Source organism: Chionomys nivalis, chromosome 6 (genome assembly GCF_950005125.1).
Source record: "Chionomys nivalis chromosome 6, mChiNiv1.1, whole genome shotgun sequence".
In the NCBI taxonomy this organism is placed as follows: domain Eukaryota; kingdom Metazoa; phylum Chordata; class Mammalia; order Rodentia; family Cricetidae; genus Chionomys; species Chionomys nivalis.
The window spans coordinates 33,102,990-33,118,051 of record NC_080091.1 but is presented as its reverse complement, the minus strand read 5'-3'; the positions used below and the strand labels follow the sequence as shown (position 1 = coordinate 33,118,051).

The window sequence follows — 15,062 nt, the reverse complement described above, 5'->3', positions numbered from 1 at the left end:
GTTACAGTGAAGGCCCCAATTTTTCAACTTGAGAATCAGATGTATAATTAGGGTTAACTACTTGGGGATGGTGGCCCATCTTACTCCAGTTCTGACAAGAAGCCTTAGCTACATGTCCCAGGCAGGAGACGCTTGTCTATAGAACTCCTCGGGGTCATTATTTGCCATGAAGAACTTGAAGCTCTGTGTGCAGGCTAGAAGTCTGCATTTGTCACGGGCTATGGTATATTTACAGGGTCCTACTAGCGCCAGGGTCATGCTCCCTAACCCTCACAACCCACCTGCATGCTTTGCATCTCATACCCATTCTACAGATCGGAGCATTGAGGTTTCAATGGCCCATGCAAGGTACCCACTGTATAGCCATCTCTAGGGAGTGTGCAGACCCCATACAGGCCTTCTGACCTGCGCTTCCAATCAGAACCCCTGCCTGTTACGGAAGAATCATGTCTATGGGACAAGGAGGACTTTCAAGGACAGAGAGGTTACAGTGCCTGGTGGTTTTATACAAGGACCTGGCATAGCCACTGCCCTAAGCCCAAGGACAGGAAAGGGGTTGAGTGGAGATGGGGACAGGGCCAAAACATACCTCTTTGATGTCTGCAGGAGAGGAAAATGGTCCCAGACTTGGGGCTGGGTCCACACCAGCCTTTCCCCATCCACACTTAGAGAAGGACACCTGGGTCACAGCATCATTGTCATATTGCCCGAGACTCAGCTTCCGGAGCCGTCCCCCGATGGACTCATCACCTGTGGAGCCAGTAAGAAGGAAAACAATTAGCCTTCTGATTACGATCCCCACGGCACAGTGCAGAGACCATTGATAAAACCCATCTTAAACCATTCGCGGATAATCACTAGTCAGCCATTCCAGACAGACACAAGGACTGCTATGGGCAGACCACAAACACGGGGGCACTCTAGGATGCCCAGAGACGAACCAGAGGACTCCATCTAGAAAAGGTCCTGGAGTATACAGGCAAGGCCAGGCCCTAGGACTCAGCCCACAGCGCTGGGACAGGAGACTAACTAAACCTGACTTCAGCCCCCAGGCTTGGAGTGAGCACCAAGTAGACCAGGCGTGTGGTTTACCAGGACAAACTGAAGCTTCACATGGAGGGGAAAACCCCAAACCAAATACTAAAAATGTTTAATAGCCAATGCCACTCACGGCCAGAAATTCCACAGGCCTTTACTCCTGACCCAGACGCCAAGGGTCCCTGCATTTAGCCAAAGTTGATACTCATCTCGTTAGAGAGAAAAGTATATCTGGGCTAGAGTATGTCCTAAAATTTCTTTCAGGGAATTCTTAAAATTGGGCAATGGGGATACCTGCAGCAGTGTACAGAAGTGATAATGTCTCAAGTCACAATGTAGTCTTTTCACCACAAATCAGGCTTTGCTGGCAGACTAGTCATCAGCTAAAAACACAGAACCCCTAAGTATGATGGTGCATGCTTGTGATTCAATGAGTTAGGACTGCTGTTCAAGGTCAGCCTGGACTAGGTGCCAAGACCCTGTCTCAAAACGGTAAATAAATAGGGGCCGGGGAGGTGGCTCCGATGACAAAGAGCTTGCTGCACAGGGAAGGGGCTTCACACAAGGCTGCCAAGATTCAGCCTCAGGGACATAGGTGGCCCTCCTATCTCTTAAAATGTATGTGGTCCTGGGACTGGGAAGTCTGAAACAGCGGGCCGAACAAGCCCAGTAAGAGAGCCCCAGTAAGAGCCAAGGTGCCCTGCACCTGCCCCAGCCATGGTGACCAAGCTGGGCAAGGGCTCTCACATAGAAAAGTCCATAATCCTGTCATCACAGCGGTGAGCAGCAGCAGCAGCAGGCTTTCACGGCTGGGAGTTTGCTCTGCACCATAACAGCAAATCAGTAAGCAGTCATGTATCAATGTCATAGGGACAGCGGCAAATGCTTTAGGGTCCAAAGAAAGAAGAAATGGTACGAAAATATTCAAAAGCCAATCACTGGGATGTGGAATTCCATGCAACTGCCTCCACCTATTTTACAATTTCAAACTATAACCATTTTCTGTAATTTTATTGTTTTAAATTATTGAACAATTACATCATTTTCCCTCTTTTCTCTCTTCCCTCCAACCCCTCCCCATGGACTGTATGCCTTTCTCTCTTTCAAATTCCTGGCCTTTGTCTTTAATTGCTGCTACACACATACACACACACATGAGAGAGAGGGAGAGAGAGGTATGTGAACATACATATATTCTTAAATAAAAACAACCCTGCTAAATCTGTGTAATGTTACTTGAACTTATATATTCTCAGAGCTAACCACTGTTGTTAGATGACATTTAGTGTGCTCTTCCCGGAGACTATTTCTCCTGCTCTCGGCAATCCTCGGCCACCGCAGGAGGCCTCCTAAGCTTTCCCCCGTCCACATTAAGAAGTCTATTGGTGTCATCTTGGCTGGGTCATGTTTAGGCAGCCATGCTGGTAAGATTTCACGGGAGTAGCTTCTCTGACATTTCTAGGAGATCCCAACCATCTCACAGCATCTCCTGCTCCTTTGATTCTCTCTTCTAAAATTTTCACTAATAACATTTTTGTTTTCTAAAATTAAGAAAGACAAGACTTGGATTCCCTTTGGGAGAAACAAACCCGCTTCCTTTTTCTCTCGTCTGCAGTTCTCTGCACGGATGGCCTCTGCAGGTTCTCCTCCACTCTGCACAGAGCACAGACTGCCTCTGTGGGTTCTCTACCCTTCACGCTCTACATGGATGTCTGCTGCCTCTCTAGTCTGAAGTACTTGCTGGCCTAAGCTGGTTCTCTCTGAGCTTCTGGTCTTACATTGCACCCACTTCTGTTTAGCTTCAGAAACTCTGGGGTTGGGTCAATAAACGTTTCCAGTTGGGCAGTGGTGATGCAAGCCTTTAATCCCAGCACTCGGGAGGCCAGCCTGGTCTACTAGAGCTAGTTCCTGGACAGGCTTCAAAGCTACAGAAAAACCCTGTCTCGAAAAATCAAATCAAATCAATCAATCAATCAATAAACATCAAGCATTTCCTCCTCCCTGAGGAACCCACTGCAGGAACCCAAGTGGACGTGACCTTTCCCACCATTCTAAGGCAATGCACCCCACAGGTGCCACAAGGGTACCACACTGCAGTGGTCTTGGTGCTTCTTTAATTATCCAGAGACAGTAGGTGGACCTAACAGCTCCAAGGCAGGACCTGTTCTTCCTATTTTTCAGGCAAGACAATGCCAAATTTAGGTTCCACAACAGACCCAAGACAGCTCAGCAAGAACAGTGAGAGAGCAGAGCTTAAGTCTAGGCCTGAAGCCGCATCTAGAGACGGAACACTCCATCAACTGTCTCTACTACACACAGACAGCATCTACCACAGAGAAGCCGCATCTAGAGACGGAATGCTCCATCAACTGTCTCCACTACACACAAACAGCATCTACCACAGAGAAGCCGCATCTAGAGACAGAACGCTCCATCAACTGTCTCCTCTATGCATCAACAGCATCTACCACAGAGACCCTATTGGCAGCTGCTCCTCCGCAGCACTGGGAGGTGAAAGAGAGAGAGGGAATCCCCAAGGATGGCGGCACTAAAGCTTGAGAACTGAACTAGGCCTAAGAACTGAGTTGTCCACGAAACATCCATAGGGATGGGTGTGGTCTCTTACATACTCGTTATCTTTCAGTTCCTCACACTCAGCTGTCACACACAGGCTCAAGTGACACGTTCACATTCACTGCCACAGACCCAGCACTCGTTCTCACATGTTTGGGTTCTTACTTTACAGTGTACACATGCCAGTGTCTCATCCACACTGACACTGAGTCACACATTCTCGCCCCTATTCTCACACATGGCCATTCAGACACACACCACATGTGCACTCTCTTACACCTCACACTCATGCAGCTCACACTCCTGTATCTGGTCCCTCCCACAGCCCTCCACACTCATACATTCACACACTGACCTCCACGCTGACACAGTCTCTGCCTGCACATCTGTGACAGACGAAGCTCAAGTTCTGTGCTCTCAATACTGGTGTGTAGGGGGGAGTTGGGCACTTCAGCACACGCACCCCACTTCTGTGGGTCCACACTCTTGGGTACTACAAGACTCCCCATTTGAAGGCTGCTATCAGCAAGGAGGGCATTCCTAGAAATGGGCAGCTTCTAGGATGAGGAAGCTCCAACATCTGCACTTCAGGGGTGTAGAAACACATACGGTCCAAGGCTCCCCTTCTTGCAGGAAGCAGTCCGTGCCTATCAAACCTCTTGTGCTGATACCCCCTACTGAAGGTCTGCAGTGACCCCATGACAATTATGACAATGAACATGCCAAGGTCCTAAGCCTCACATACAGACAGCAGAGCCTCAGAAGAAAGGTGGGACCAGGGACTGCCCAGAGAAAAACGCAGGCACAGAAGCTTCACCTTGACTCCTCACTACTTCAGGGCCTCTCAGAGCCAATGTTCCCAGGTAGAAAAGACGCAGAAGTAACCAGACATTTTTTCCCCTCACACTCTGGTGATCTAGAGGCCCAGGAGGAGGTTGGTGGCTGAAGGGACATCTTTCTAGGTATTTCACCTAGTATCTTTGGTGGCTGCCAAGCAGGTCACCTCTCTTCAGAAGGACTGAAACAGCAGGCACCGTATCTCTGCACCATCACCTCCCTTGGGCTTGGCTTCATTACTGAAGACAGATGTAGAGACAGCCACTACCCAGTCACGTCAGACCTCAGCTCTGATGTCCATCCCCACTGATGCTCCTGAGGACCAGCTGTCTCTGAGTGGGGAAGCAATGGGGGGGGGGGGGGCAGGAGATGGAGGATGGAGCACAGACGAAGGAGAGATGACCTGGTCAGTAGTCTATGCTGAAAGCTGGCCTCCCTTAAGGAGCCCATGGTGGTTTGTCAAGCATATGCTCGCAGCCCTCCAGCCTCCCTCCCTCCCTTCCCCGGGAACAGTGCCATACAGTAAGGAAGCCACGTGGCTTGCTTGTTTCTCTTTCCACTCTAGGCTCAACTTGTGAGCATTTGCTGAGGGAGTAAATCGTTTCTGTTCATTAAGTTATACTCTCTGCACTACCACAAAAGCACTTGCATGCATGGCCACTTCTATGCACCACCCTTTGTCATCCCCCACTCAGGGTCCGCCAGCTCCTAGCAAAGCAACTGTGGGTCCTGATTCTTTTAGAAGTGGTCAAACAACCCTTTCACGGGGGTCACCTAAGGCTATAGGAAAGCACAGATATTTATGGTATGATTCATAACAGTAGCAAAGTTACAGTTATGAAGTAGCAACGAAATTATTTTATGGCTGGGGGGTCGTCACCACAACATGAGAAACTGTATTAAAGGGTCTCAGCGTTAGGAAGGTTGAGAACCACTGTCCTAGAAGGACCCTAGGAACTGGGGGGAGGGACTGCATCAGAGCCTCCTGTTTCCCTGTACAGTTGGGGTTCCACATCATCAGAAGCAGAAAGAGCAGATTTCCATGGCTTATATTATATGGAGTGCAAACTGACTTCGGAGTTCCAGCACGAAAATGACTGGATGGCCTTGGGCAATTGAATAGTAAAATACTTAACGAGTCAATGAGGAAAGAGTAAATCTACTCTTTGAATAGAGCTGTAAAATTCATGGCTTGCAAGTGGCCACAACAATATTTACTCTTCATTTTCCTGTAAGAAGTCAAATGGGGGGGGGGGAGGAAAGGATAGGAGCAGGGACTGCTGGTGGATGATAAGATGTGGCTGTCACTCCTGGTGCTGGTCTGATGTGGGAGCGAAGAGAAACTGTGTTGGCTTGTGGGAGTCTCCTCAGGATTTGAGCAGTCCAATTCTCACACCAACCCTTCCAGTTTCTAAGAGCCAAGGTAACACAGGGACAAAATCAGGCATCAGGGAATATTTGCAAAGGGCCCCTACCATAGCTGTGCAGACCCAACGGCACCTACTGAGACCCACTTGGCTCCCTTCCCACCTGCACCTGCTGGGACCCACTCAGCTCTCTTCCCACCTGTGACTGCTGGGGTTCAGCTGTTGTGGGGAGTCACACTTGCTTCCAGCATGTTCCCTGGCAGTAAAAAGGAAACCTGAACTGGACCCTGGTGCTTACAAAAAGCTCAGAGAGCTTGGAACACGGAGGCCACTCCAGGCCTAAGTAAGCATAGATCATACTGGCAGGCAGCTCTGCCTATGAGCCCTGTTCCATGAACCCTCTGTGCAGCTGGGCTCCCCATGGAGGGAGGGACAGACGGCAGCCATGTGGTGACATGTTTTGCTGTGGCAGCATGACTGGACACCTGACCCCACCATCAACAGGCCAGATCCTCAAGCATTCAGCTGTCCTCACATGGGCCATCCTTCCACTGGCCCTATGAACCCACGTGACCTCAGGCTATAGCTTAAGACCTGAGTCCCTGTGTGTTTTCTTCATTGCTCCTGCCAAAGCCAACGTCCTGCTATATGAGGACGCCATCTGAGTACTGCCCAGGACCACCACAGACCATGTCGAGCATGACAGAAGCTGAGACAACCATAGGTCTCTGGAGGGCACTGAACCTCAGAGAGCGTGAGAAGCTGATGCTAAATCACTGAGAACATGCGTGAAATCAGAGCCCTGTAGCGTTCCAAGTCCAGGCAGTTGTGTGGGCGGTGTGGAAACGGGGCAAAGACAGCCAAGCTAGGGGGCACACCACCAAAGTCACCATGATAGTGGGGAGATCAGGAGAGGAAACTCTCTCAAGCACTTCATCTGTAGACACTGAAGGCCTCATGGGTAGGAGAGCATCACCCACAGAGACCACAAGAATTGTGTCCGGTCTAAGATTGTCAGGTACTGTGTTTAACATGCAGGACTGTCCAGGATAGAAAATATCACAACTGGGAATCCCAGGTCCATGACAGTCCAGAATAGATAATATCACGACTGGGAATTCCTGAGTATGTGTTTGGCGGTGGAAGACAAGGTTTAGACCACTCTACTGGAAACTTAATTTTTAGAAGAAATCCCCCATAATGCTCCTTGGCAGTTATGCACTTGTTCAAATGCACCAAACTCCCAATTGTAAGAAAACAAAGCCCTTCCTCACTGTCTCATCCAGCTGTGTCCTCCAATGCTATTATGGGCCATGTGGACACTTCTTGGTGTCATCTGGTCTATCTGAAAAGAGGGAGAGGGCTGCCAAGCAGGAGAAAACGTGACACCAACACTGACTTTTCAGGGTAGAGTCTTCTCCTCGGTGAGGCACATGGCCCACTCTGTTTCTGAAATGAAGTCCTAGTGGGAGGAGCTTATGGGGCAACGCAGGACCACTAGCTGTTCTCTACATGCTGCACAGCAAGCTCCCAAACTCTGGCCCCACTGGAATCAACCTGGGAGAACATCCCAGCCTCAAGGAGCCATGGGACGAGTGACTAGACACACACCTCAGTTCAAAGCCATACCTGAAAGCATGTGGTTCTCCGGTAGTGTGTCCCTAAGATCCTTCCGTGTATGCTTCATGCTTCCTCTCTGACATCTATCCCTTCCCTTGGAGTCAGGACATGACTGTCAAGCTTTCAACTTGTAGGCACAGCAGGCCTGAACCCTGCGAGTCAGTAACTGAGCATAAAGTATTTCAGACACTCGGGCCCCTACCAGGCTACTCAGCCTCCCTTGGCAGACAGAAGCACACTTGAGCATTATTGGTACCCATGTTCAGAAAGCCCACAGGTGGTCACAGAGTGCAGTGCAAAGAATGGGTGGAATCTAAGTCTTAGCAGGAAATCAGAAACTGTGCGACACCAGGTGATGGTGGGCTCAGGCTCTTACCAGCACTCTCCATAGACAGGCAGTGAAATGGATCTAAACGGCGTAAGTCAGAATGCACCGAGCATCTTACAAACACACAGGAACAAACATAACTAATACAAAGGAAAGGGAACAGGTCCCAGAGCATGATCCCTTTTAAAAATGTGATCTTTATTTTCTACCTGGGACCCTGGAAAGAGAAGTGTCCATCAGTGATTAACTCGTCTTTACAGGATCATGTAAGAACAGAGCAAGCCTGGCACCACCATGGCATGCGGGTGGTTTTGGAAACTCCCTCGCATTTCTGGGAATGAAAACAAATTGAGCAAAGGCTGTTCTGTGCTGAGACAGGGGCCTCCTGATGTCAGCTTACTCGGGTAAACAGGCATAACCTTGATGGAGAGGGAATGGACAAAGGCGGGAATTTCCCACAAAGAAAATGAGTAGGACACTGGTAGCCCCAGTGCTGAGTGACAATCAGGAGGAGGTCAGGAAAAGCCCTCAGGATATGTGCAGGGTCTTCTCCTCTTCCCCTCTGTTCCCAGCCTGGCCCTAACGGGAGAAACCACTTCTGTGTGCAAAGTTATGAGGAAGGGAATGGGATTGAAGACGTGTCCCCCGGGAATCCTGCAAGTGCTTGAGTAGTTGAAGGCATGTTTGAAAGGGAGAGAACAAGTCCCCAAACCTGGGAAGAACGCCTTTTCTGTGAAACAAACACCGAGCAGAATGCTGAATGAACTCTGAATACTGTTGCAAAGAGCTCCAAGCTCCAAAGAGGATTCTGGTCACGTCACCCTCCACTCAGACTGGGAGAGTCCATTCCCCAAGAGGGTTTTGGGACCTAGTTTTGATTCCTTCGTTTTATGCTTAAGTAACTTTCTCTATGACACCTGCAAAGGGTAAGACACTTCCCTCAAGCACGGCCCATGTCATGACACAAGGCGGAAGCAGAAATGACAGCACAGCACTGACATCACCAAGCTTGGGAACTGTCGGAGCCTGTTCCTTCTGATGGAGAGAAAGGATTTGACCTCCACCACGTGGAAGACAAGACCACAAAGGGCAGTTCTCCCTGAGGGTGGACTTCCCAAAACCTGGGTCACCTACGAGATGACAGCAGACCAAATGTCTCTACTATACCGAGCGCTTGAAGCTTCAGAAGATGACCCTGTCCACGGACAGGCTGCCCAGTCTCCAAAGAGACTTTCAGACATCTGAGTGGCACTTTCCCAGCAGAACTGCCCTGGGACTCACCCAGCAAATCCACATCTAGGGATAAGCAATCAGGTATTCAAAGAGATCTGTATGCACATAACAGCAATATTCCCAACAGCCAGAATGCTGATGGAATCCTTGTGTCCACTGACAGAGGAACAGATCAACTATGGAGTAGCATCTAGCCATAAACAGTCTCCATTAGTCACAGACCTTTGAAAATAATGTGCTCTGTAAAAAAGAAAACAGTAAGTGACACAGTATGCAACTGCATTCCTATAAAAAGAACAGCTGATCCAGGGAGACCGGAAGTAGGTTAGTGTGCTGTGGGCTGAGGTGGGAAGTGAGTGCTAAGGGGCAAAAGTCTTCTCTGGAGAAATTGGGGAGAGTTCAGAAACCACACAATGGTGGTGACTGTACATCAGTGTAGTGTTGCTAGAAGCCCTGAGACCCGGTAGCTCCCCACTCCCTGCAGGGACAAATCCCAATCCCCTCTGTCAAGTCAAGCAATGCTATACCACTGAGTTACATCCCCAGTGCGGAAACTCTCTCCTATGTGATGTGAAACTCTTCTGCAGAGCTGGAAGCAAACACAACCCATGGATAGCATTTTCATACACCTAGTCCCACCCTTCCAGGATCTCTGGGCCATGACTCCTGACCCACAGTGTCCCCTGTCAGATCCACCTTCGCCACTGATGGGACAGTTGATCATATAGACAAGCCCCAAGCTGTCCAAGAGGCCATGGCTCGCCCTCTGGGCTCCTTGAACACAAGACTGAACCTGTGGTGGGGCCCACCCTGCCCATCCAGCATTACTCCCTGACACCTCTGATTGGTTAGCACTGAGCTTCCCCCAACATTTCACACCCTTTGGGGACATCTACACCAGCCAAGGCCTGGCTATAAGGGTCTCATGGAACACTCCCTAGATTCCTTGACTTGCTAGTAGTGACTGAAATGTGTTAGGAATGGTAAACTGTACATGGGTCTCCCCTCCCACAAGTCTCTAGTCCCTGCCATCGAAGCACCCAAGGGCTGCATTCTGAAGCTTCACGTATGCCTCCCACAGCACAGAAATTCTAAAAACACAGGCAGAAAGGTCAGGATGTTATCGGCAAGAAGTGCCTGCCAGCTTCCTGCTATGGGGCACCGAGCCTAATGTAACAAGAATCAAAGATTTTAACAGCATGAAGCAAGAAGTCCCCAAGGTATGGAATAAGCATCCAGCTTTTTGTCATGCATAGAAGGACAGGCTTCATAGTGGCTCCCTTCTCTGGTTACTCAGGTAGCAGGGCCATTCCATTGTGATCCCAGAAGGCAGCCCACTTGCAGGCTGAATGGGAGTGGGGAAGAGGAGCAGAGGCTGGGGGGGGGGGGGTCTGTCAATGAAACAACTTGGGCTCTCAAACAAGGTCCAATCAAAGTCTATCACACCGGAGTGAGGGAGCAGTCTTACTGGCCGGTGGGCACTCTGAGTCAGCAAAATCTCCCAATTGAACTGCCTGCCCTCACCTGGTTTCTTGCATTCAAGACATGATCCGGAAAGTGAAGGATTTTACTGACTTGAGGATGCTGTGGTCCAGGCATCCTACAGTGGACCTGCATGTATAACCACAATAGAGAACAGATGAGGAGCTAGCCTCAGGATCAGGAGGGAAGGTGGGTCAGGGAGGAACAGGGCATGAAGAAGATAGACCATTCTGGGAATTTTGCAGCCCAAAATCTACAAGACTCAAAAAGACAGCAGTCAGGCAATCCCATGTCCACTATGGGGCCAGGTTTCATGAACAGCAATATCCTGGGGACGACACAAAGTCTTTCTGCCTCACTGGGCTCCTCTTACTCAGCACAGTCCAGCTTCAGCCACACACAGAGGACCCTAGCTCAGCAGCTCTTATCCCTCCCCACCTAACTGACCGAGAAAACAGGCCTGAACAAACAGACCTGGGAATCTTTCAAAGTGCAGGGTTTTATATCACTGCAGAACTTCTAGGGCTTCGAAACCAGCTGCTTAGCCATTTGTACTTTTCTGAATCTCTCTGCTAATTTTTGGGGATTTCTGTTTTACATCATGCATGACTGAACTTTTCCATTCAGAGACAGGGACGGAGACACTGAAATTTAAATCTTAGGATCAGGAGCTAGAGAGGGTTCAGTGGCTAAAAGCACCAGCTGCTCTTCCAGAGGACCAGTGTTGGATTCCCAGCACCCACATGGTAACAATCTCCTATAGCTCCAGTTTCGGAGGATCTGACAGCATCTTCTACAGGCACCAGATACACAAGCAGTGCACAGACATGCTGGCAGGCAAAATACCTATACACATAAAAAATAATAAAAAATTTAAATTCAATTATTAAATTTGAGATCAACAGAGTTTGAGCATTTTTTTTTTCTACTTAACAGGGAGGAAAGACTGCCCCTTCCTCACTCAGGGGGAGTAAGTACATAAGCATTCTCTTGATGGGATTTCGTCAAAACAAGATGTCCTGAATTGAGATCCAGGAGACAGTTGCACCACACCCAGGCTTCTTAAATGAAATACAGTACAAGACTCAGCCTTACTACATTTGGAGCTGGGTGCTGACCTAACACAGGAAGCCTGGCTTGGAAGAAGAGGGGGCTAAAGGAAGGGTGTCACCGGCTCAGCTCTGTCCTCATGCTGAGCTTCCCAGCTGCTGCTTGGGGACAGCATCTCATGTGAAGCAGGATTCTGGACTTCAAAAACACCTTCAGAGTCTAGTCCCAGTTTTGTGTGATATATATATTCCTGTGATATCACACTATGGTTCCAAAGGATTGACAATGGCCCCGGATGCCTGCTAAACACAGATGGATTTAAAAACTGCTAATCTATTGTTTAAGTAGGAAAGTTATTTCATTTGAAAATTATATTTATCTTTATAAGAAAAGGAATTAAAGGGGATCTAAGATTAAAATAAAACTCCAGTTAGTAACGCGACCTATTTCTCCAGTAATTTAATAACAACCAAGGCAAGGGCGGGAGCCACAGTGATGCTCTTCAGTTCCTGGTCCTATACCAGCTTTGCTACAGGAAGGGGAAATCCCTTCAGGACTGCAGCCAGTCAACTAGAAAACAGTCACCTGTGCCTGTGTCCTGTGCCCCCCCCATATACACCATAAGACATACACAAACTGTCTCCAAACCTCAGGAGAGATTTTGTTCCTGGAGAAAAGCCTTTTGATTTAACCTTCCCAAGTACCATCTTCAAAGAACATTAGTTAAACAAATGTAGAGTTTTACTTCCAGTCAAAACTTAGAACTCTGAATTTCCTGAAAGTATCTGAGTCAACGAGCTCATACAGCTTTGGGGCTGACCTGGCCTGAGTCCTCCGTCATGGCTACTCTTTCTGTCCTGGTGTCCAGGGTTGTGGATGGCTATCCCACTGTACCAGGGAAGAAGCCTTCACTCCTTCCAGACTCAGGTGTGACACATACCTACCAAACACATTAACAGCTGCAATATCCTGCTGTGTGTCCAGTGACAGACCCCAGCACGGGGTCTCCCAGGACCCTTCTCAGGATGCGCTGCCTGAGATCCGAAAGCGCTGACATCTCAGGATGTCATGCGCTGTGGCTTGTTTTTCCATCCAAAGACGAAGTGACCCCAGCAGCTATCAGACCTTGACCCATGCCGACACTGGGAACATCTGATAGCAACCTGATCCTAAAGCAGGCCTCATCGCATTGACACAGCCTGCAAGAAACCCTCCCACAAACTTGGCAGAGGCCACTGTCCGCTGCCATCAACCGTGGCCTTCCCAAGCAGGCCCTGTCCTGGTGTCTAACTCCCTGGGTCTAAGGCAGAAAGACCCACACAGATCTGGCAGCTGGCCAACTCTCATCTGCTTCAGAGAAGGCAGCACATAGATGGTCCTCACACCCACGTTTTCTCCCTTACTAGGCCTAGGCCCATGGTCTTGGCTCTAGATCATGGCTCTCAGGACCCAGGAACCTGGATCAACTCTGCCTGGGCTTCTCTGAGGCCACTCCACACACTCTACTTCACGCTCCTATGGGCATGTCTCCCTTAGCCCTCTAGAGGCAAACTTCTCTCTAACACACGGTGGCTACTGCCACCCAGGAACAGCCTACATGATGTCTCAGGAATTCAGATAATATCTATAAAGAGGACAGCTTGCATACCCTGACTGCTTACTCAGACCTCAAGGACGACTGAGAGCCCAACAATTCTTCTGACTCACGGAGAGGCCTGGTCCTCTTCCTAAAGGAACATTCTTGAAATGAGAAAGGTTTCATTGTTGAGCTTTTTCTTCACACGAGGAAACTGAGGCTCAGATAATTTATGCGTAGGTTCTGAATCACACAGCTAGCAGGTGGCTACCCGGTGTTCTCAAATAGCCCACTGCACTCCCCAAGAGATGTGACCAAATGTGTGGAATAAGACACCAATATTCCTCTTCAAGGGGCTCAATTCCTGCCCCGAACATCCTTAGAGGCAAGTTTTGCATCTCTTCCTTCCCACCATTCAAATCTGCTACCAAGCTCCCATAGTGCCAAGGTGCCACTTGTATCCTAGGTCACGGCTCAGGGTAAAAACTGTCAAGGAAATGAGTTTCAGCAAATCCAAATTCCCAGCTGGACAACTTCCTACCTGACCTTGGTCTCTCATCAGCTCACCTTGCTGGCCAGGGCTCCGGCCAGGGCCTTCCACCGGGTCCAGCCTGCCACCACACCGGAGCCCACTTCCCACACCATCAGCACAGACAGAGCCATTGGCCGAGATGCCGAGGGCATTCAAGTGTGTGGGGATGGGCTCAAAGGTGGGGTCCAGCTCCAAGATCAGCCTGTTAAGTTGCTCGATGGACTGGTCAATATCCAGAGTAGGAGAGCCTGGGGAATGACCAGCGTTCAGCTCCTGATGGACTCCGTTCATGCCTCTGTCCTCTGGAAATCTTGGCTGGAGCGCTTTACCAGGACAGAGTGGCTGTGTGTCGGGGGTATTTGGTCCGTTGCTGATGCCTCTCTGAACAGCCACTCTGCTGCTGGCTCCACGAGTCGGAGTGACTGGGAGCTGGGGCTGGGACTGGGCCAGGCTAGCACCGTCCACTGTACTGTGGTTGCCCAGCCTGGCCTCCCCGTCTGGGGCATAACTGTACTGATGAGCAGCCACCATCTGCTGCTGGCGCACCCAGGTCTGGGTGGAATAGCTGCTTTGCCCATAGGCCTGCGGGGGAGTGGGTGCAGAAGGCTTTCTCAGCAGGGGCTGCAGCTGCTTTGACTCTCGGCCCCCACACATCCGCTCCCGCTCATAGAGTGAGTCCACACCAAGGCCTAGGTCTGGAGAAAGGGCACCATGGTGATCCTCACCAACACCGTTGCCAAAGCCGTCAGACAGGAGGGAGTTCTGGCTGCTCTTGAGGCAGGTGAAGGGGCCCAGGTGGGCTGACTGGGGCCCTTCGGAGGATGAGAGTGTGCCCAGGCTGTCCACACTGTGCAGATCGTGGTGGGGCATCTCGTCATCCAGAATGTCCGTCTCCCGGTCCTTTAGGGCCGTGCCTCCGTTCACGTGGACCTGGGCTGGCACCACGTGGCGCCTCCCGCTATACTTGCTGTGCACGTCAGTCATGTCTTTGTGGGAGCTCGAAGACTCTTCCAGGCCAAACCCGCTGAGTAGCTGGTCCAACTCTGCCTTCTCCTGAGGGCTCAGGCCCCTCTGTGCACCCGGGGTCGGGCGTTCTTCTGTCTTATCGGTCCTGGCCGAGGCAGTAGAGTGGCCGGAGTCACTGCTGACTGACAGGGTGTGATCACCGTGGTCTGGACTGCTGGTGGCTGGCATGCCCTGAGGGCTTCCAGGAATGCCAGAATCTGAGGCACTCTTCTTCCTCACCTTGGCATACAGGCTTCCGTCAACTGGGCCCTGTGTGTGCAGCACTGTAGAGAGAGCAAGAGACAGGCCATAAGCCAGGAAGCACAGGAAATACCACCTACCACAGCGGGCACACAGAGGAGTGACTTCATAATGGAACTCAGCAGTAAACAGGTGCACACTCAACTGGGGCCCCAAAAC

At 50.1% G+C, this 15,062-nt stretch overlaps 1 protein-coding gene across 4 annotated transcripts in view; it reads right to left on the bottom strand.

Annotated features, from left to right (window-relative positions):
• Positions 1-15,062, bottom strand: part of Tns3 (tensin 3) — a 233,147-nt gene that overhangs the window by 50,768 nt on the left and 167,317 nt on the right. For all 4 annotated transcript variants that reach the window (XM_057771347.1, XM_057771343.1, XM_057771344.1 and 1 more), the window contains 2 exons: positions 13,673-14,926; positions 590-750 (listed from right to left, as the gene is read on the bottom strand). In XM_057771347.1, the coding sequence (XP_057627330.1) occupies positions 590-750; positions 13,673-14,926 (1,415 nt within the window). The remainder of the gene's footprint in view (positions 1-589; positions 751-13,672; positions 14,927-15,062) is intronic.